The following is a 20,240-nucleotide window of genomic DNA, read 5'->3' as shown; positions in this document are numbered from 1 at the left end:
TGGGATATAAAATGCTATGATCCCTTATAAATATAAATCATTACTTATATTTATACATTAAAAAAAATTACTCATACATGCAGCACTATTGCAACTTAGGGGGGTGTATTCGTTGTGGATTTCCACATACTTTAAAAAGTCCATGGAATTTAAATTCCATGGAATTCACATAGATTCCAAACGACTTTCAAAGAATTCGTGGTTGGATTTCACCCCGATTTTCACTGATTTTCGAAGACTTTACGGGATAATTTTGGAATTGAATTCCATGAAACCAGCGCCCGCTAGAAGAGACTCAGCGCCCGCGGAGTCTCAGCACCCGCTGGAAACCCAACGACCGCTGACTGGAAACCCAGGGCGTTAGTGCTGATAAAGGTGTTGAGTGGGAAAACAAATACTGGGAAGCTGCTGACGAACTTGCTTACAAGGAACTATGAATTTTCAATTTTCTGTGTGATTACATGATTATCTGTGAAGCATCATATCTTTAGTTTGAAACTATCTACTTTACGAATCATAACAAAATCATTGAAACGTACATCTTAGTTATATGAACACGTATCTGTCGTGCTTCCTGATACAGAAGCTATGTAGCACACATGATCAGTGAAATGTCTTATTTCCTGATGAGTTATACAGAAGCTATGTAACGGAGCAAGGGCTGGACACTCTCAACGATTGCTGAGTTCCAGCGCTCGCTGGCTTCTTGGCCGCGGGCGCTGGAACTCAGCGCTCGCTTAAAATTTCATGGATTTCAATTCTCGTGGTTCTTGGCCGGATTTCGTCGTGTGTATTTTTTGGATGAAATCCATAAAAGTCATTCCAGATTTTAAGTCAATGGAATAACGAATATACCTAGATTTGTATGGATTTTAAAAAGTCTTGAACGAATACACCCAGATTTATATGGACTTTTAAAAGTCTTGAACGAATACACCCAGATTTCTGCAGACTTTTAAAAGTCTTGAACGAATACACCCAGACTTTTAAAATCCATAGAAATCCATCAAATTCCACAACGAATACACCCCCTTAGTATCATTATATGACTATATCTAGAATCTAGTTTATTTCTCCCTTTGTCCTTCTTTAAGCTTAGTTTGTTTTTATTTCTTTTAATAGAATTATTTACGCTAATAAAATTATAGCATAAAAATCGAACTTAATTAGGATATATAATTAAAAAAAGAAAACAAGTCAAAATTAAAGGGACGAAGGGGGTGTGTTACGTCTCATTGTCTCATCCCTTCAAGTTTATTTTCATTGTCAATTTGTCATTAATTAAACTTTTATCCTTTAATTTTTTTTTTTGAAAAACTCGTACGTATTCAGTATTTGTGTCTTTCTTTTTTTAAATAATGAAATAAAGATTAAAAGAATTTGAACAAATTAACAGAACCCCATGTGCACGTGAACAAGAAATAAAGAAGAAACCAAAATCTGCTTTGTTTCTTTCCAACATTCTTGCCGGCTGCAACAATCTCTGCATTCTCGCCGGCTGCAACAATCTCTGCATGCAAAATTTGTGTTCTTATTTTTGGTACGACGCCGTATTGTGAACAGGCTCTCATCCCTTTTTATTTAATTTAATAGTGATTTTATCTCACTAACACAATACTATACTGCACTATATAAAAGATTCCTACATCTATAAGGAAACAAAATGATTAGCTGACACAAACTAAAACACTAACTTGATTTCTAAAACATAGTTTAATTATTTTGCCAAATCTTAAAAATATAATACTACTATATAGGACAAAGTCGTATTATATAGAGTATTAAAAAGTACTCATATACTATAAATTATATACTCCCTTTTGCCCGCGAATCTTGAGACAATTCTTTTTGGCAAGGAAATTAAGAAAACAGTATTTAGTGTGTTAAGTGTGATAGGTGAAAAAATGAATAAAGAGAATTTTTTTTGCCATATAAGAAAATGATTCAAGATTCGTGAGACGGCAAAAAAGGAAAGTGACTCAAGATTCGTGGAACGGGAGGAGTATATATTTAGGATTTTTTTACCGTTATGTCAAGCATTAGTTGAATTTACGTACACTGATGTTCGACCAGTAATGCTGGAGTCGCAATTGACAAATATCGAGTATTGGTGCATTTTCTGAGGATATGTTTGACTACGTACTAATGCTCAATTGCTCGATTCGCAGTGGTTGAGCATGTGGAGTTAGTATTGATGTTTTTACTACTATTGCTCGACTTGCAGAGGTCGAGCATTAATGTATTTACTACAAATACACTAATATTCAATATATTTGACTCGCAATGGTCGAACATGTTGAGCATTAGTGCATTATTTACCACTAATGTTCGACATGCATGCTCGACTTGCATTAGTCGAATATGTGGAGAAAAGTTTGCGATTAAAATAACGACAACTTTATTCTTTCAAGCTCAGACAGTTTATAATTCCTTTTTATTAATAAGTATATTTTTTAGTTGATATAAAAACAGCCATTAACCCCTTTATTCCTCCACATGATAATGGATGATCAAACACTTAACAATCAATTCCTGCCAAATAGATCGCAATCTCGATTATGGGTTGATTGATTAGTGGAAATTGTGTCGCTTAGTTACTTAACGGAAATATTATTAATGCGTCTCAAACAGTAATTCAACATATATATGCAACAAAAGAGACATCAAAACTTTATTATGTGTATAAATTCAGTGCCTAGCTCATACTCACAAATTATAACTACAAAATCCCACATGAAAAACAAGGAAGGAATCCACCACCGCCACTACTCCGACGACGCCGGCGGCGGCGGCGGAGGCAAGAAGAGCGCGCGTTTCACCCTCCCCGACGTCGACAGCCCCGCCTCCGCGGCGGAGGACTACGTCGAGATCACCCTCGACCTGCACGAGGACTCGGTGGCGGTGCACAGCGTCACGGCGGCGGGCGGCGGCGCGGTGGAGGACCCCGAGCTGAAAATCCTGGCGAAGGGGCTGGAAAAGAAGTCCTCATTCGGCTCAACGGCGGCGCGGAGCGCTTCAACGAGAATCCGGCAAGAGTTGAAGCGCCTGGCGTCGCTGACGCGCCACCCGCAGCCGGTGAAGAGGCTCGACCGGACCAAGTCCGCCGCCGCGCAGGCTCTCAAGGGGCTCAAGTTCATCAGCAAGGCCGACGGCGGCGCCGCCTGGAGCGCGGTGGAGAAGCGCTTCCACGAGCTCACTTCCACCGCGGCTAATGGGATGCTGCCGCGCTCGCTCTTCGGCGAATGCATTGGTAATTAAAAATTAAAATCCTTAATCAAATTCCGAACTACCAATACCTACATTACTTGTGATTCACTCTTCCACTCGATTTATTTATGCAATGCAATGTGATGTTGTGTGTATATTAGGGATGAAGGGGTCGAAGGAGTTCGCCGGCGAGCTCTTCGACGCGCTTTCGCGGCGGAGGAATATCTCCGGCGACTCCATCACGAGAGAGCAGCTGAAGGATTTCTGGGATCAGATCGCCGATCAGAGCTTCGATTCTCGCCTCAAAACTTTTTTTGACATGTAATTTATTTAACCTTGGATTAATCATTGATCATCATCATTATTTCCAATCACAAGCACATATATATATTATATACATTTTGAATTCCTGAATGCAGGGTTGATAAAGATGCAGATGGCCGAATCACTGAAGATGAAGTGAGAGAGGTATTTGATAGTTGATACCACACACACACTTAATTTCTCTCTCTAGATCTCTGAGTGCCTCTCTCTCTCTTATATATATGCAGATTATAACACTGAGTGCATCAGCAAACAGGCTATCCAACATCCAGAAGCAGGCAGATGAATATGCAAGATTAATCATGGAAGAATTAGACCCCGCCAATCTCGGTTACATCATGGTACAACCCATTTAATCTCAGGTGTTATGGTCGGAAAATACCTAAAATTTTTCCTATTTTCTTATTTATGTAATAATCTTATTTTTGTGCAACAAAATACATAGATTTAAGATAGGTTATGAATCGTCGTATGGCGGCCAATTTCGCTCAAATCCAATTTTCATGTCGCAGTGAAAAATTGCAAATCATGGGATTGTTCAGATTGAATTTGGACGAAATCAATCTTAAATTCATGTATTTACAAAAAAAGAAGAGAAAAAAGATCATGATATAAATTTGAGAATTTGCAAATATTAAGTATTTTTCGACAATAACTCCTTTAATCGTATCCAATTCAATAAATCGAAATAATTAAAGAATGATGATGATGATGAATATTCAGATAGAAAACTTGGAGACGCTGCTGCTGCAAGGGCCGGTGCAGACGGGGGGCGGGGAGAGCCGGAACCTGAGCAAAATGCTGAGCGAGAAGCTGAGGCCGACGGAGGAGCACGCGCTGCGGCGCTTGTACAGCGACGCCGGGTATTTTGTGGCGGACAATTGGCGGAGGGTGTGGGTGATGGCGCTGTGGATTGGAGCAATGGCGGCGCTCTTCGCCTACAAATACGCGCAGTACAGAAACAAGGCGGCGTTTGAGGTGATGGGCCACTGCGTGTGCGCCGCCAAGGGCGCGGCGGAGACGCTGAAGCTCAACATGGCGTTGATTCTGCTGCCGATGTGCCGCAACACCATTACTTGGCTGAGGAACAGGACTAGATTAGGAATAGTGGTTCCCTTTGATGACAATATCAATTTCCATAAGGTCAGATTTTTTTTTTATTCTTCTTTTAGTTTGGTTAATTTGGTAAAATGTGTCGAGTAATTTTCTCGCTGGGTTGGAGATGATTGATAGAAGGGGTATAATTGGTTATAAATATATGAACTTAAATTTTGGTTTTTAATTAAAAAATACTTTTTTTTTTCATTTTTTGAAATTTATTTCAATTTCAAAAATTGGTTTAGCTAATAACTTGATTGTCTGAAATTCGATGGACAATTTAAAGGTACGGTTGGAAAGTTCTTGACGTTATCTTCAAATTGTCTGTCAAAATTCAGACAATCAAGTTTATTGGCCGACGAACTTTTGAAGCTAGGTCAAATTCCAAAAAATTAAAAGTTTATGCATTTTTTGAGACAAAAAATAAATTTGTTTAAAAATCAAAATTTAGGTATAGTTTGTGTATTTATAAACAATTAATCCTTGATATAATAATAGTCCTATGAAGGGTTAATTTTTAGAAATGACGCATTTTTTACTCGAATTTGTAATTTTCACAATATATATATATATATATATACACACACGCATTTGCAATCATAAACTTTTAAATTTTTTTATAATTACAATATCTCCAAATTTGTAGAGTACAAATTTTGTTGCTCAATTGAAAAAAAAGAAATTAAAAAATAATGCAGTATTGTCACTACAAAAAAAAGTTTCCACTAGTGACATGAGGCTTGATAACTAATATTCATGTCACAAAAATTAGTGGTGTTTGAAAATTTAACTATTAGTGATTATAGCTACATCATCACATGTCACTAATTTTTATGACACACATAATAGTTACCAAACCTCATATCACTAGTGGAATATTGCAGTGTGTTTAATTATTCTTCATATTATTAAAATGTTCATGAAAGGACCAACTAAGACCATAGTACAATTATTCCTATTTTATATTTGGACAATCATGCATGTTGAATAAAGTCTTGGGTGACATAGGCCCTTATCATTTTTCCCATTGTGCTAATCAACTTTGGGAAAGGCTAAATTATTTAGAACTTAATTCCAATGTAGTAGGTAGGCGTGGTCCTACTAACCAAATTATACTATACTAGTACATTTTAATACATACACATGTTCTTTTCTCTAGCTAGATTATGTCAAACTTATCTTGATGTTAAATAAAAAATTGAAGAAGCAAGAGTACTGTTTAATTATATTAGAGAATAGTTTGAATGAGACTTCGTATGAATAAGTCAGTATATATACTTGAATAATCATTTAAATTTGGGTTCAAATTCTAGTTTGGGTAAAAATTTCACCAATTAGCTGAATTGTTGCTATTAATGCATTACAAGTAGTTTATTCAACACTATATGCTGACTTATTCGTTATTTTTATTTCTCACGAGAATATATAGTCGTTCTCACTGTAACCTAACTCAAATGTATAGGTGATTGCCGTAGCGATTGGAATAGGTGTCGGAATACACGGGATAAGCCATCTGAGCTGCGATTTTCCCCGACTCCTCCATGCGAGCTCGGGGGAGTACAAGAAGATGGAGCAATACTTTGGAAATGATCAGCCAAAGAGTTATTGGCATTATGTGAAAGGATTTGAAGGTGTGACAGGGATTGTGATGGTGGTTTTAATGGGCATAGCATTCACACTTGCATCACCTATGTTTAGAAGGAACAAAGTGCATCTACCAAGGCCTTTAGACAAACTCGCAGGCTTCAATGCATTTTGGTATTCACACCACTTATTCATAGTTGTGTATACCCTCCTCATTCTTCATGGAATCCACCTATATCTCACCCACAAATGGTACAACAAAACTGTGAGTTCTTCTTCACCCTTTCTCTCCTACTTTCATTTCATTTATGAGTTAGAGGGTTTTCTAAGATTGATCTAGAAATTAGAACGAAAATTTTCGAACTTGCAAACGTAGCACTAGCTAATTAATAATCGTAATGGATACGCAAGATAATTTCTCGGCCCCATTTTAAGCGTTTCGAGTTTACTCGAAATTAAAATAGGCAGAAAATTAAATTTTCGGGCTTACAGAAATAAGACACTAATTAAAATAAGTCGAGAATAATCATGCTGATGCATTACTCATTAATTAGTGTCCTATTTTTATAAGTCTAAAATTTATTATCCTAATTTTCAAATCATTCTAAGTTACTATTGTCCTAAAAAATCCTCCAACTCTATATGTACACTGTAGATATGATCATTTGCATTATAAAAGGGAGAGGAGACATATATATATATATATATATATATATATATATATATATATATATATATTGGTTTTTATAGAAAATCGACCTAAATATATATGAACAAATTATATATTGAAATGGCAGACATGGATGTATCTGGCCATTCCAATCTCAATTTATGCTGCAGAGAGATTGATCAGAGCCTTCAGATCCAGCATCAAGCCTGTCAAGATCCTTAAGGTATTTATAGCATCAAATTTCATAATTTTTTTGTTAAAGTTTCGGATATATAATATACTCCCTCCATCCACACACACACACAAATCTTAGAAAGGGCGACACTGGTTTTAATAAAAAAATGGTTGAGCGTATTATAGATAGAGAAAATGTCCCACTTGAAATGTAGTGTTAATAATAATAATAATAATAATTAATCGTATTGTGAATGGAGAAAAGGGATCAGACCACCATGCGGTAGAAAATATAAAAAAATAGAAATTTTTGTGGAACAAAACTAAATTATTTTTTGTGAAGGGATGGAATATATTTTTTATATGTGAATTTTGTTTTGTATAGTATTTATGGGCATGCATGAATTATTTAATTTGTGGATGAAGGTGGCTGTGTATCCTGGGAATGTGCTATCATTACACATGTCTAAGCCTCAAGGATTCAAATATAAAAGTGGACAATACATTTTTGTCAACTGCGCAGCTGTTTCTCCATTCGAATGGTATGTCTTAATTACTAAAAAACCAGTTTAAATTCCGAAATTTTAATCATTTAACTTGTTATTATTATGTGGGATATGATGTGTACCTTTATGCAACGAAAATGAGATAAAAATGTCATTTCATATGGGATCTCATCTAGATGTTGTAATAGTATATAAATAAATTATTGTTAAAGATCAAACTCACCAAACTTTTGTATATATCCATAGTAGTATTAAATTTAGAGGATTATATTCTAGATTATCATGAACTAACAGGTAATTGCACATGTGTAATGAAGTATTGTTTGACAACCTGTAAATAATTAGTTGATTAATTAATGTTGTCTTAATTAGGATAATTAAATTACTTAATTATTTGCAGGCACCCTTTTTCGATAACCTCAGCTCCTAGAGAAGATTATCTGAGTGTTCACATTCGGACACTTGGTGACTGGACCAGACAACTCAAGACTGTATTCTCAGAGGTAATTAATTCACTCTTTAAATTTATCGTATTTTATATGTATAAAATAGTTAATATATTTATGTTGATAATATTATATTTATAACAAATAAATACATACATAAATAAGTAATATCGATTTACATAAATAAGTGATATCAACTTTACTAAACTATACGCTTGAATAGAATCAGAGGGTTTTTTAGGACAATAATTTAGGTTGATTTGAAAATTAGGACAATAACTTACAGACTTGTAAAAATAGGATACTAATTAATAAGTGTTGCACCCGTAGAACATTTCTCGGCCAATTATCGAATTTTCGGACTTTCCTGCATGGACCAAGCACATGACATCCTATCTTGAGCTATAAAATTGATGTGTTTGCCACATAATCAACCCCTCAGTGCAGATTGTCATGTGCTTGGTCTGCGCAAAAAAGTCCCAAAATTCAATAATTGGCCCATAAATGTGTTGCGGATACAACGCTTATTAATTAGTATCCTATTTTTACAAGTCCGAAAGTTATGGTCCTAATTTCCAAATCAACCTAATTTATTGTCCTAAAAAATCATCTGACTCCACTTGAATATATATACTCCCTCCATCTTCAAATAAGTGTCATAATATAGAATTTTTTTTTGTCCCTTTTTAAGTGTCATATTGTGGAATTTTAGAGTGAAATTGAGCTAAACTTCCAATTCTACTCATGTCTTAATGTTATAATTAAATGAAACCTTGAAGTTAGGAAATATAACTAAGGGTATGCATGTAAAATTATACTCTTTCTTGGTATGTGTAATTTTGTGTCATATGACACTTATTTAAAGATGGAGGGAGTACGTAAATAACGACGTATTTTATGATATCCGCGCAAAATATGAAAATAAATACCACGTGTAATGGTTATATACAAAATTATTTGAAATTATTCAAAAATTCTGCAATAATGAGAGACATTTAATCTGCTTGGTTTTTTTTTTTTTTTTGTCTTGTTTCGGTGAGGAATCCAGCAAATTCTTAGATTATTATTGTGAGATATTCCAAGATTGGTGTACCAATTATTTTATTTATTCAATTTGTGTACAATTGTTTGTTTGGAATTTAAACGTGTATATTATGTTTATTCTTTTGTTAGGTATGTCAGCCTCCACCCACAGGAAAAAGTGGGCTTCTCAGAGCTGACTTCTTGCAAGGAGAAAATAATCCCAAGTAAGGCCGTTTCCTTAATCATTTGTATAATTATTAAAAAAAATAGAATAAAATATAATTTACTATTTTTTATGACACATGGGCTCTAGATGTATCTTACCCCCTCCGTCCATCAAACATCTTACTAAAGAAGGGTGGCATGGGTTTTAATAGAAGTTAGTTGTGTGTTTGATGAGTGGATCCCACAAAAAATAAAGATTGTAAATGTAATAGTTAGTTGAATTGTTTTCAAAAATAGGTTAGGAAGATGTTCTAGGGACGGACCAAAATGAAAGAGAGGAAGTATTTAAGGAACGGAAGAAGTAATACAAATATATATTATTATCCTATAAGTTTAGAATAAAATAATTGCACCAAAATACACGAATATAAATGTGACTACTCTGCAGTTTCCCTAGAGTACTAATCGACGGTCCTTATGGAGCTCCAACACAAGATTACAAAGACTACGATGTGGTCTTACTAGTAGGGCTCGGGATCGGGGCGACCCCGATGATCAGCGTGGTGAAAGACATCGTCAACAACATAAAAGCAATAGATGAGGAAGAGAATGCGATGGAGGAGGGAAGTGGGGGCGGACCCGAGCCCGCCCCCACGTTCTCCTCCCCGATGCATAGAAGAAAAACGGGATCGGGGAGTGAGAAACACGACTTTAAGACAAGAAGGGCTTACTTCTATTGGGTGACTAGAGAGCAAGGTTCATTCGATTGGTTCAAGGGTGTGATGAATGAGGTTGCTGAAATGGATCATAAAGGAGTGATTGAAATGCACAATTATTGCACAAGTGTGTATGAAGAAGGGGATGCTCGATCTGCCCTAATTGCTATGCTTCAATCAATCAATCATGCTAAAAATGGAGTCGACATTGTATCGGGGACTAGGGTTAAGTCGCATTTTGCTAAGCCCAATTGGAGGACGGTCTACAAGAGAATTGCTCTCAATCATCCAAATTCAAGAGTTGGTAAGTTTCTATATACATATATTATTTCATTATATATGTTGTCATTTACAAGTAAATGAAATTGTTAGCTCAAACATGCATACTAATTAATAGGGCATTCGGCTAAGCTTATGTTAAAGAGCTCATAAGATATTTCAAAAATTTATACGATGTAATTTTTTACAAGCTTATAAGTTAGAGAGAGAAAAACGAAAATAGATGAGCTTGGGATAATATGATGAAAATAACAAATTGTAATTGAATAATATTTATAAAATACATAGTACTATAAAACTATGAAAAAATAAGTTCTGGTAGATAAACTTATATTTTGAGGAACTTATAAGTTTTTAGAGCTTATTTTTAGAGCTTAAGCTATTTAGGTAATTTAAATACTTTGAAGAAGCTTATAAGCTCTTAAACAACTTATAAGCTATTTTAAAGAGCTTATAAGTTCAGTCAAACACCCTCTAATTAGTCTCTATATATCTTGGCGTATGTCATATCATCGTTTAAGAATATGAATGTGTTGTTATTACCAAAACTACTTCATTTTATTTGTCAAAAATTATAGTTTATAAATCCATAATAGTAGTTTTTTTTTTCTTCTTATAAAGTAATTTTGATAATAGTTTATTATCATATTTCCTAAGATTTGTTTGTGATAATAATCACTTTCATTATATATCACTTCCCATAATTAAAAGTAAAGTTGGTAGAGACATGTGGTGGTGGTAGTGCTTTTTCTCTCTCATGGTGATTGCAATTATTTCACCAAATGAAGTGAAGTATCAACACATGCAATACACGATAGATATGCATTTATTCATTCAAACACGCAATTATTTTGCATCGTACGTCGATTATAACATGCACGTCGTTGTGTAAACCAGCTAATGGTCATTGAAAGGTAAAATCATACTATCATTTATTCCCTCCGTCCCACGAAGCATGACACAGTTACTTTTCTGGTCTGTCCCACGAAGCATGACACGTTTTTAAAAATAGCAAAAAATTTATTCTTTATTCACTTTTTCACTTTTTCACCTACCACACTTAACACACAAAATACCAATTTTTTAATTTTCGTGCCGAAAAGAACTGTATCATGCTTCATGGAACAGAGGGAGTAATTATCACTTAATTAATTAAGAAAAATAATTTGTCGACCATTTTTTTGCAGGAGTGTTTTATTGTGGGGCACCACCACCTGTGGCAGAACTAAGAAACCTAGCTTGTGATTTCTCTCACAAGACCTCAACCAAATTCGAGTTCCACAAAGAAAACTTTTGACATTTTAGTGGACAAGTTTCGTTGTGAAGATGTCCCAATTTGGTGGACCAAACCAACCCACAATAAGAGGAGATTATTTTTCGAGAAATTTTAATTTTATTTTTGGAATTTTTTAATTTTGTTCTTCTTTAGTAAGTAAATATAGTAGGAGGTTATTTTGCTTGAATCGAATGAGCAAAAGATAGTTCGTGGGGTCTAATTTGATTACTATTATATTTGTCTTTGTTGATATTTGGAAGATAATGATTGATAGTGGTGTTAAGTAATGGGGTTAGTGGTTCCCCACCCACCTCAATTATAAATGTATATTTGTGTAATTTTAGTTGCATGTTGTTTAAAAATAAAATCTTTTCTTTTTGGTTTTGGCCTTTTGACATTTTTAATGCCGTAGGGTTTGTTGAGATTTCATTGGATTCCTAAAAATCAGCATTTAGGAATGTTACCATGTTGCTGATATATTTATGTACTTTTTAAGATCTTGTGTTGGGAATTACGAAATGGTGAACGATTTCACACGTTACTAGCAACAAATTGCCTTCTTGTAAACCAATTGGTATAAAACAATTTGCTTTAGCTTAAAATATAACGTCAAACGATTATACAAAATCTTTCTATTGGGAAATTGAGCTTCTCTTTTGAATTCGCTCTTCAGGCTTGACTTTTGTAACGTACTTCTCAAATTTGACGAGCCTTGATCTCAATGTTGTTATAAGTCACAGACCAACATTCGCATTTGTGTATAATATAAATCAAAATTTGTGGCACTGACTGCTATTGTTAAAATAATAAAAGTAGTCACTCACAAACAATAATTACTTTTAGTGTAGTGGGAAGCGCTTGAGGTCTTAACAATTGGTTTCAGCTCTAAGTCTCTTATTTAACCTGTAACCATATTTAATATCATTAATAAATATTTTAATTATTAGATTGAGCCCAAATATAAAATGCATAAAATTATCCACATCAATGATTAATATTAAAATTATGCAATCATATAATACTGTTAAAATTATGCAATCATATAATAAGATTAAGATCATCCTATGATATATCTAGTATCTAGTTGAAAATTTTGTTTCTTTTATTTGAATTAGAATTATGAGAGATATCTAAATATAATCAAATAAGTAATCTGCACGCAGGCGAGACCTCTACACCACACACAGGTGGAAAATAATCGCATGTAGGTCTTTAAATTTCTTTATTTAATACTGTTAATTTATCAAAATAAATAAATAATCGCAGGTAGATTGAACCCAAGACTTCTCGCAAAGGAGAGTCTTTTAAGTATCTCAGCTTTGCCACTTGAGCTAGGCGTTATTGGCTCAAAATTTCATTTCTTAAGAGATCATTTTTCATTTTCAAAATATGATAGATTGTTCAAAATATGTGATAATGTCAAACTTTTGGCTAACAAACGGGGCAGTTTTCAACTAATTAACTTCACACGCAAAAAAACAATGCGCTTTCCAAATTAAACAAGCGCGTTAGTGCAATACAGAGTGACAAGAAAATTGTGGGTGTGAGTTTCATGTATATAATATGAGTGCAGTACAGCGTGATAAGAAAGGACAAATTAAAAGGCAAAGACCACAAAAGAAATTGCAAGAATTAGGAAACTACCACGTGGTGATAATGCTCCAACCCCGGTACGATGATAGGAGTGAGCAAAATATTCGAAATCCGAACATCTAACCCGAATCAAATTAAAATTTAAAATTTGGTTCAGATTTTTTGAATTTTCGGATTGAATTTTAAGTAAATTTCAGATCAGATAGGATTGACACTTTTAAAATCCGAAAAATTCCAAATTATATTTATAATATTATATATTATATATTATATATAACTATATATAATTATTAGTTTTTAAATAGTTAAATATTTCTAAATTATAACCCTATACTCTCATCTTGGATTATTATAATTAATAATTTGATTAATTATTGATTATAATCACATACAAAATAGATAGTTCCCGATTTAAAAAAAAAAATCAATAATATAAGATGTACTCCCTCTGTCTCACTCTAATAAGCTCACTTCTTTTGGTCACCAAGATTAAGAAACTTACTTTTTATGAAGAAAATGGTGTGATCCACACTAATTAAGTACATTTTTTTAATATTCAAAATGGCAAACGAACCTATTTCAGTGGGATGTCTCAAAAAGAAAAACGAACCTATTAGAATAGAACGGATGGAGTAATTGATAATACGAAAATAATTTGAAATTCAAAATGACATTTATCCATAAATACTCATAACATCGAAGAAATTAAAGAATAGTATTTTCTTCTCTTTTTTTTTGTATGTTTAGCGATTAGAAATTTTCTTCTCTTACATTTACTTTGTATGTGCAGACAGTTTCATTTTGGTATTTTCAAAATTCACTTCAGGAAACAAAAGAAATTTTTGAAACAAACATGGGATCCAATTGATCATCGTATATTTAGCAACCTTTATCAATTTATGAAACAACAAATGAAACTTGTCCATTTTTTACTATTTTTTTGAGACAGTAAACTTGTCTATTTTTACTCGGACATTTGTAGTAAATGGATGAGAAGATTACCTTATAATAAGAGCTGGTAACATGTTCGGCTATGCATCAGGCATCTCTTGCTACTTCTTCCTTTTTAATCTCTGGAAATTGGGCTTTATTGGTTGGGTGAATACCGAGCCTTGATCTTCGCTGTCAGTGGTCCTATACGGTATCAGGGGCTTCTTTACCGGCCCACAAACATCAGCAGAAAAACTGCATGAGATTGTAGGCGAAGCTGCTTTCCTTTTTAGCTGCTTGGGGACTTCCAGTCGCTCGAGGATTCTTGAAGTTTTCTCATCCAGTTGCCTGCTACTTTGTGATGGCGATGCAACGACCGGTTGATCTAGCTTTGTGTTTGCAATGCATGTTGGAGAATGCATGCTGCCAAGCTCAGTGACAATAAGTTGCTCCCATTCTTCTGCTAGAGATGGACGGCTTCTGTTTTCTCCTAGTTTAGTATCGGATTCTGGTGGTTCGTCTCCTGTAACAACGTTGCCTGCTGCCGGCTTTGATGGTTGAAGCTCAGAGCTCTGCACGTTGAAGTCTGAAGTTGAGATTTGTTCCTTGCGTTGTGGAAGTATTGCCCTGCATGTGTAAGTAGGTAATGCTTTAGATGCTGTAAAAGCCAGACAATACATCAAAAGAGCCAGCCATGGTAGATTGAGCTAATCATCATTAATGTGGAATAAACCAAAATGAGAGGATCAAAGTTGAAAGGATCCAAGATTTCTATCATATATCAAGAAGTAAAATCAATGATTGATGATTGTGTCCCTAAATTATGACAAGCTGGTCCGAAATGAGCCTAGAATCAAACATTAGGCAAAATGGTAGAGAAAGAAGCATTACTAAGAGAAAATCAAACAAGATTAGAATATATGTACCCAAATTGTAGGCTCTCTTTAACAAGCATGTTTAACTTTTTATGGAAACCTCTCTCGTGTTGGACTGGATTGTAGTCGCTCACTTCCACCTGGGAACAAAATTGAATATCAGTATAATTGCAAAACGGAAAAAATGATAATTTTTTTTATGAAATATGGTAAGATCACCCAAAAGAATCAGCTGAGTTATGAGAGATCAGACAATTACTAGTGAGGATGGATAGGTTTAGTGCTTAGATACTCTAATGCTTGCATTGTGAATTTTTTACCATACTGGTGTAGCCTATGCATCTTACAGTCTTCTACGAACTAAAATAGAAATAAGAAACCAAAAAGTGCAATTGCATGTGGATGAAATAGTGATCAAAGAGTATAGATACCGAAGTCAACCTTTAGCAAAGAGGCTCGGACTGCGCTTTCCATCTCTTCAAGTACAGAAGAGCTAGTGAGGTGATTATAAGCAAGCATGGGCAACAACTCTTCTGATGCTGAAAGCCTCTACAGATTTACAAAATTGACAAGAATATTGATTAGAAGCAGAGAAAAGAAGAGAAGGTTAGGTCAGCTTTCTAGGATATGGAATGTTAAAGTCTAGCAACAGATATAGAAGGGGCTTCAAAACCAAATTTACAGTCAAGACTTTCTATAGAAACAATAACAGTTTATCAAGACTTTCTATAGAAACAATCTCTGCCGCTTTAATGGGGAGCTTACAAACAGGTAGCTTAGAAAAAATTGAAGCAAATAGATGAAAAAGGTAATATGGATATCCACACTTTACCCTCAGAAGCATCAGCCCTTTGTCCGAAGGTAGAAGAATATAAAAGAACCGGAATGAAGTATCTGTTGCAGTTTCAATGTTACAAGTAGAAGAGCAAACCAGACCCTGATCAAGGGATTTTAGAACTCTACACACGACTTGAAAGACTGCAATCAATAATATAAGTGAGAGATGAATCAGTCCTAGCATATAAAAATAGTCGCAACAACACTGACAGGCATAATATCTAAACAAGATCAAGAGATCCTTTGCACACACGTTGGCAATTTAGCTCTGAGTTGTTACTCTCATCTGAATTGAGAGAAGTTGGAGTAACATAATACGCAGCACCCATTATTAACCCTGTCAAGAGAAAATGCACCAATTTAGAACTGGAAGGTGTGAATCGAAGTTTTTCAGCAGCTGGTTTCCTGGATATTGAGTATTGAAGCTAGGGAGTAGGGTTTATAGATGAGACAAAAAAGGGACTCAAATGCCGGTGATCTGCTGCAGTTATTAACATTTTAGTAGCACAGAAACCTACAAAAAGAAGAGTTCTTCAAATTTATCTCATGCAAAACAAACTTCACAATGCAGAACAAATGCCACAAACAAAAACAATAGAGATTGCATGGGAACATAAAACCATTGGGACTAGTCCACATGAAAAGAAACATTAGAATAAATGCAAGTACAAGATGCAAATCAAGGTTGCATTTATGGCAATGTCCATGAGGCTTATGGAATTGGAGCTTCATATACAGCTAAATACGATAAACCTAATACTTGATAGCATAAAATAATCACGGAAAACAAATATGCACCTTTTCCTAGATAAATATATACCTTCATCTAGTGATCCTAAGTTGGTCCTCTGAATGACATCAAAATCAATAGATGTAACTTTCTTCAGCTTTGGTCTGTCATAAAAAGAGGGCATGTATAGTATTGTTTGTTCACCAACCCTGACAGAGTTCTCATTTATATCTAAAGATCCAAGATTATCATGGGTTACGGGGCAATAATAAAACTTCTTGCTCTGATGCACACTTGAGTGATCCAACGGAATGCCATGACATCTGCATGTCTGCAGAAATAGAATACACTAAGAAAAGTAATATTCATTTCATATTCAAGTGAAAGCACTGCTGGTGGAAGCAAGCATGTACCGAATATGACGTAAAATTAACTCTGTCTAAGACAATGATGTATAGAATGCATATCTGAAAAATGAGGTTTGTTTTACAAGTTCTTACACATTGTCAATCCAAATTATCACAAATAAGGATAACTATTCTTCTTTTTTAGGGTGTGGATTAGCTCGATAAGAAAGATTAAAAGAATACCAAACTACACAATTGAGTCCAAGCTACTTAAACTGAAGATTTGGAACCTCCTTAAGAAGATGGCTCTCTTTAGATATTACTTGATAGAAAGGGCTTTTCAACACCCTCAATAATCTAATAACAGGCATGTGTTAGAATTTAACGCCAGATTTTTGTGTTGTTGAGGTGTAAAAAAGCAGGAGCCATCGCAGGGATATTATTGCGATCAGATATGCACAAATATATTTATCCCTGCTTTTAACTGTATGCAAATTGCTGATAATATGCACACTATGTCAAAACTGAGCATGTAAGAATGCTCAGACAAAATGTCTAAAGAACCAGAATCACTTGAAGTTTGCATGCATGTATTTTATTCAATTAATGTATTAAATATCTGGCAACGATTGAACTTATCAAGTAGGGTTCCATAAATCACTTGAAGTTTGCATTTATTCAATTAATGTAGTGGATACCTGACAATAATTGAACTCATCAACTGTGGGGTTGAAAGACACACACAAGTTGCAGGATATCTGATTGCAGCTGCTCATTAAACTACTCTTGAAGATAAAATGGGCTTGTAGTGGTACATCTTTGTCATCCTTTAATTCCTGAAACCATCTTTTTCCTAGACCATACAATACCTGTAGACCTGAAAATATAATTTTGATAAACATATAAATTGAAAATAATGATATCTGAAGAGATCAATACTGAAAATAGAACTTTTTCAGTAAGTACTATCATACTCTAAATATTAACCTTCCTTTCCCTTTGAATACAAGATGTTCGCTGCCTAAAGTAATTGTGGATAAAATAAAGATCATTCTTTTAAATCTGCTCCAGCTAAACAAACTCCATAGATCTAGGGATATTAACCGAGATATGAGGAAATCAAGCAACACGTAGTGCATGATGAGCTGGTATAGTCATAGGTTTTAGAGTTACAGCTATAAAATCAAGATAGAAATTGCATCTTAATCAATGATCCGGTGAAACAGCAAATTGATATTTGTGTAAAATTCTGATTCATAATATTGAGAAGAGTGAGGAATTGTAATCTTCATTGCTAATCTTGTTTAAATCTGTAGTAATATTAAAACAGAACGTGTCATCTCTAAGCAGTGTAGAATTATGATTTAGAATCTGTATATTTTAGCCGTGCTTAACCTGGTACGCAGGTCTGAAATGAGCAGTTTGTTAGAGAACCAATCTGCTTAACAAATTGGTTGACATTCTCACTGTTGTTACTTAGTTGACTTGATGTTTGCTCCAACAAAATGAATTCTACCAAAACACACTTGTCAGCTGCATCCTGACAAGAAACTCACCAAAAAATCTTTAATTTACAATTATAAAACATGATCACTATCATCAGTGTATTGATCGGACAGCTGGAAATTCTCACTGTCAGAGCCTTCATTGTTACAGGATCCAAGGCACCAACAAGAGAAGAACTAATCAAAATCACTTTTCTTTTAACAGTTTTATCTTGGCCTCCCCAAGTGTATACAGTTTTTTCACTCAGAACATCTGCCAGCTTCAGGTCTGCGGCACATAATAAGAAAATACAAATAATCGCCGATATATCAGAATAGCTTACCCATAAAATATAGTCATGCGTGCTTATAACATGAGGATTCAGTGCAAGGGATGGGAATAAACTAATTACCCTTACATATGCCTTCAGAATCATTAGATTCAGGACAAAAAGTATCAAGAGGCAAATTATTCAGTGCACGATGAAGGTCGCGTAAGCTGAACTTTCCTTGGGGATTATATGCAATCTTCAGCTGTTTAAAGTAGAAGTTTTCACTACTTATCATCAGTCAATTTACTCTATGAATCCAAAATGAAGAAGTGACAATATTGATGTCCAGAGAAAAAGAAGAAAAAAAGGTAGACGAAGTTTAAGAACATAACGTTTCGGCATGCAGAAGTGCATAAATTATACAGCACATTTCAACTAATGCAAACAATTCCGTGTTCCTGAAATGGTGCCGGACTCAAATAAGATTGATGTTGCATAAAAACAAACATGTGTGGAGTTCCACATATTCCAATATTGATAGTATATAATTATCAAAATTGAATATTAAAGAAATGCTTGGCAAACGCCATCAAGTATTTGCCTTTTTAAGATTTTCATTTAACATTAGGACTGTATGATACTTGCGTTAAACAATGAAACACCATAAGGTGAATGTCATTGAATGCAGGTAACTGAAGTGAGCTTTATGCCATTATAGTAGCCATAGCAAAATGCAAATAACGCGACCACACGATTTGCATTTTTTGAGCTAAAATACCTCATCGGAACAAGTAATTCGGTTCCGCACGATATAGCACAGTCCAATCCGGTCAGGCAGAGGCTTCGAATTCGATTGAGTTCCGTCAACACAATAATCAACCTTCGGACTCGAAACTGCGTAGTAATTTGCAAGCTGCAACAATGACTGGCACGGTAGGGGGGAAAACAGTTAATTCCAAATCGAATTTAGTCAAAATCAAACGTTCCGAGCAATTTCTGAGTTATCTGATCTCTGGATTTAAGAAATATAAGATTCGGATGAAGAGAACATTTCTTTACAAAACAATCCTTCAAATTGACTTGTTCGAGCATAATGAACGTGCGTATTTGCATGTATTATCTCCATACCTGCTTCAGATCTCGAAGAACTGGAGGCGATAAGCTCCGCAAATCCAATACGAAGCAGAGCAGCACCATTTTGTCACTCAGTTTATTTTCCTTTTTGGCTAATAAATTTTGAGAGTGAGATTTCTCCGGATTTATTTATAAGAGTCGGAACTCGCAAGTTTTGGCGCGGAATACCGTGTACTAATTTTAATACTCCCTCCGTACACAAAAAATAATCCTAAATGTGTCGTTTCTAAAAGTGAACAACACGAATTTTAATAAAAATAATAATTGTATTGTGAATGGAGAAAAATGACCCACCATGTAATAAAGAGTTTTTAAAAATGGAAATGGACTAGTTTTTATAGACATCTCAAAATGACAAAAAAATATGAGTATTTTTTTTGGACGGATGAAGTATTATTTTAATTTTATTTTTTTTATGGAATAAATGACGTCTGGAAAATATCTATTTTCATAGAAGTATGTAGAAAATAAATCTAGATTGATTAAAATATCTCTCATGTAACACTCTTCATAAAATAAAGAGTTAATTAATAGTGTTTTATGTTTCGAATTTTCAATATTTTTCGTAAA

At 34.5% G+C, this 20,240-nt stretch overlaps 2 protein-coding genes across 6 annotated transcripts; one reads left to right on the top strand and one right to left on the bottom strand.

Moving 5' to 3' along the window:
- Nucleotides 1-2,504: 2,504 nt before the first annotated feature.
- Nucleotides 2,505-11,854, top strand: LOC130988009 (respiratory burst oxidase homolog protein C-like). Its single transcript, XM_057911749.1, has 12 exons — nucleotides 2,505-3,250; nucleotides 3,369-3,528; nucleotides 3,627-3,675; nucleotides 3,759-3,872; nucleotides 4,255-4,674; nucleotides 6,092-6,478; nucleotides 7,011-7,106; nucleotides 7,484-7,599; nucleotides 7,964-8,066; nucleotides 9,183-9,256; nucleotides 9,646-10,217; nucleotides 11,380-11,854. The coding sequence occupies exons 1-12, from the start codon at nucleotides 2,647-2,649 to the stop codon at nucleotides 11,487-11,489; spliced, it is 2,805 nt and encodes a 934-aa protein (XP_057767732.1). The 5' UTR covers nucleotides 2,505-2,646; the 3' UTR covers nucleotides 11,490-11,854.
- Nucleotides 11,855-12,278: 424 nt separating this feature from the next.
- On the bottom strand, nucleotides 12,279-19,820 carry LOC130988011 (uncharacterized). 5 transcript variants are annotated; one of them, XR_009089952.1, is made up of 13 exons: nucleotides 19,665-19,820; nucleotides 19,315-19,461; nucleotides 18,678-18,798; nucleotides 18,414-18,553; nucleotides 18,176-18,320; nucleotides 17,479-17,657; nucleotides 16,524-16,764; nucleotides 15,957-16,040; nucleotides 15,699-15,844; nucleotides 15,308-15,415; nucleotides 14,918-15,006; nucleotides 14,064-14,618; nucleotides 12,279-12,371 (listed from the first exon to the last, which is right to left on the bottom strand). XR_009089952.1 is itself a non-coding variant. In XM_057911751.1 (12 exons), the coding sequence occupies exons 1-12, from the start codon at nucleotides 19,731-19,733 to the stop codon at nucleotides 14,114-14,116; spliced, it is 1,992 nt and encodes a 663-aa protein (XP_057767734.1). In that variant the 5' UTR covers nucleotides 19,734-19,820; the 3' UTR covers nucleotides 13,901-14,113. The 5 variants fall into 5 exon arrangements, 4 of the variants coding, with proteins under 4 accessions (XP_057767734.1, XP_057767736.1, XP_057767735.1 ...); XM_057911751.1 differs by lacking the exon at nucleotides 12,279-12,371 and having other exon boundaries at nucleotides 13,901-14,618; nucleotides 16,524-16,782; XM_057911753.1 differs by lacking the exon at nucleotides 12,279-12,371 and having other exon boundaries at nucleotides 13,901-14,618.
- Nucleotides 19,821-20,240: the final 420 nt, after the last annotated feature.

The sequence above is a fragment of the Salvia miltiorrhiza genome, chromosome 6 (assembly GCF_028751815.1).
Source record: "Salvia miltiorrhiza cultivar Shanhuang (shh) chromosome 6, IMPLAD_Smil_shh, whole genome shotgun sequence".
Classification (NCBI taxonomy): Eukaryota; Viridiplantae; Streptophyta; class Magnoliopsida; order Lamiales; family Lamiaceae; genus Salvia; species Salvia miltiorrhiza.
This window is presented reverse-complemented; position numbering and strand designations above follow the sequence as displayed.

Coding starts and splice junctions, on each gene's coding strand:
- LOC130988011 (XM_057911751.1), bottom strand. CDS start 19,733: ATGGTGCTGCTCTGCTTCGTATTGGATTTGCGGAGCTTATCGCCTCCA. Junction 16,783..17,478: donor ATGAGTTCAATTATTGTCAG/GTATCCACTACA, acceptor TACTTTTCTTAG/TGTATTCTATTTCTGCAGAC. Junction 16,041..16,523: donor CTTAGGATCACTAGATGAAG/GTATATATTTAT, acceptor TTCTCTTGACAG/GGTTAATAATGGGTGCTGCG.
- LOC130988009 (XM_057911749.1), top strand. CDS start 2,647: ATGCAACAAAAGAGACATCAAAACTTTATTATGTGTATAAATTCAGTG. Junction 3,873..4,254: donor CCAATCTCGGTTACATCATG/GTACAACCCATT, acceptor ATGAATATTCAG/ATAGAAAACTTGGAGACGCT. Junction 7,600..7,963: donor GCTGTTTCTCCATTCGAATG/GTATGTCTTAAT, acceptor AATTATTTGCAG/GCACCCTTTTTCGATAACCT.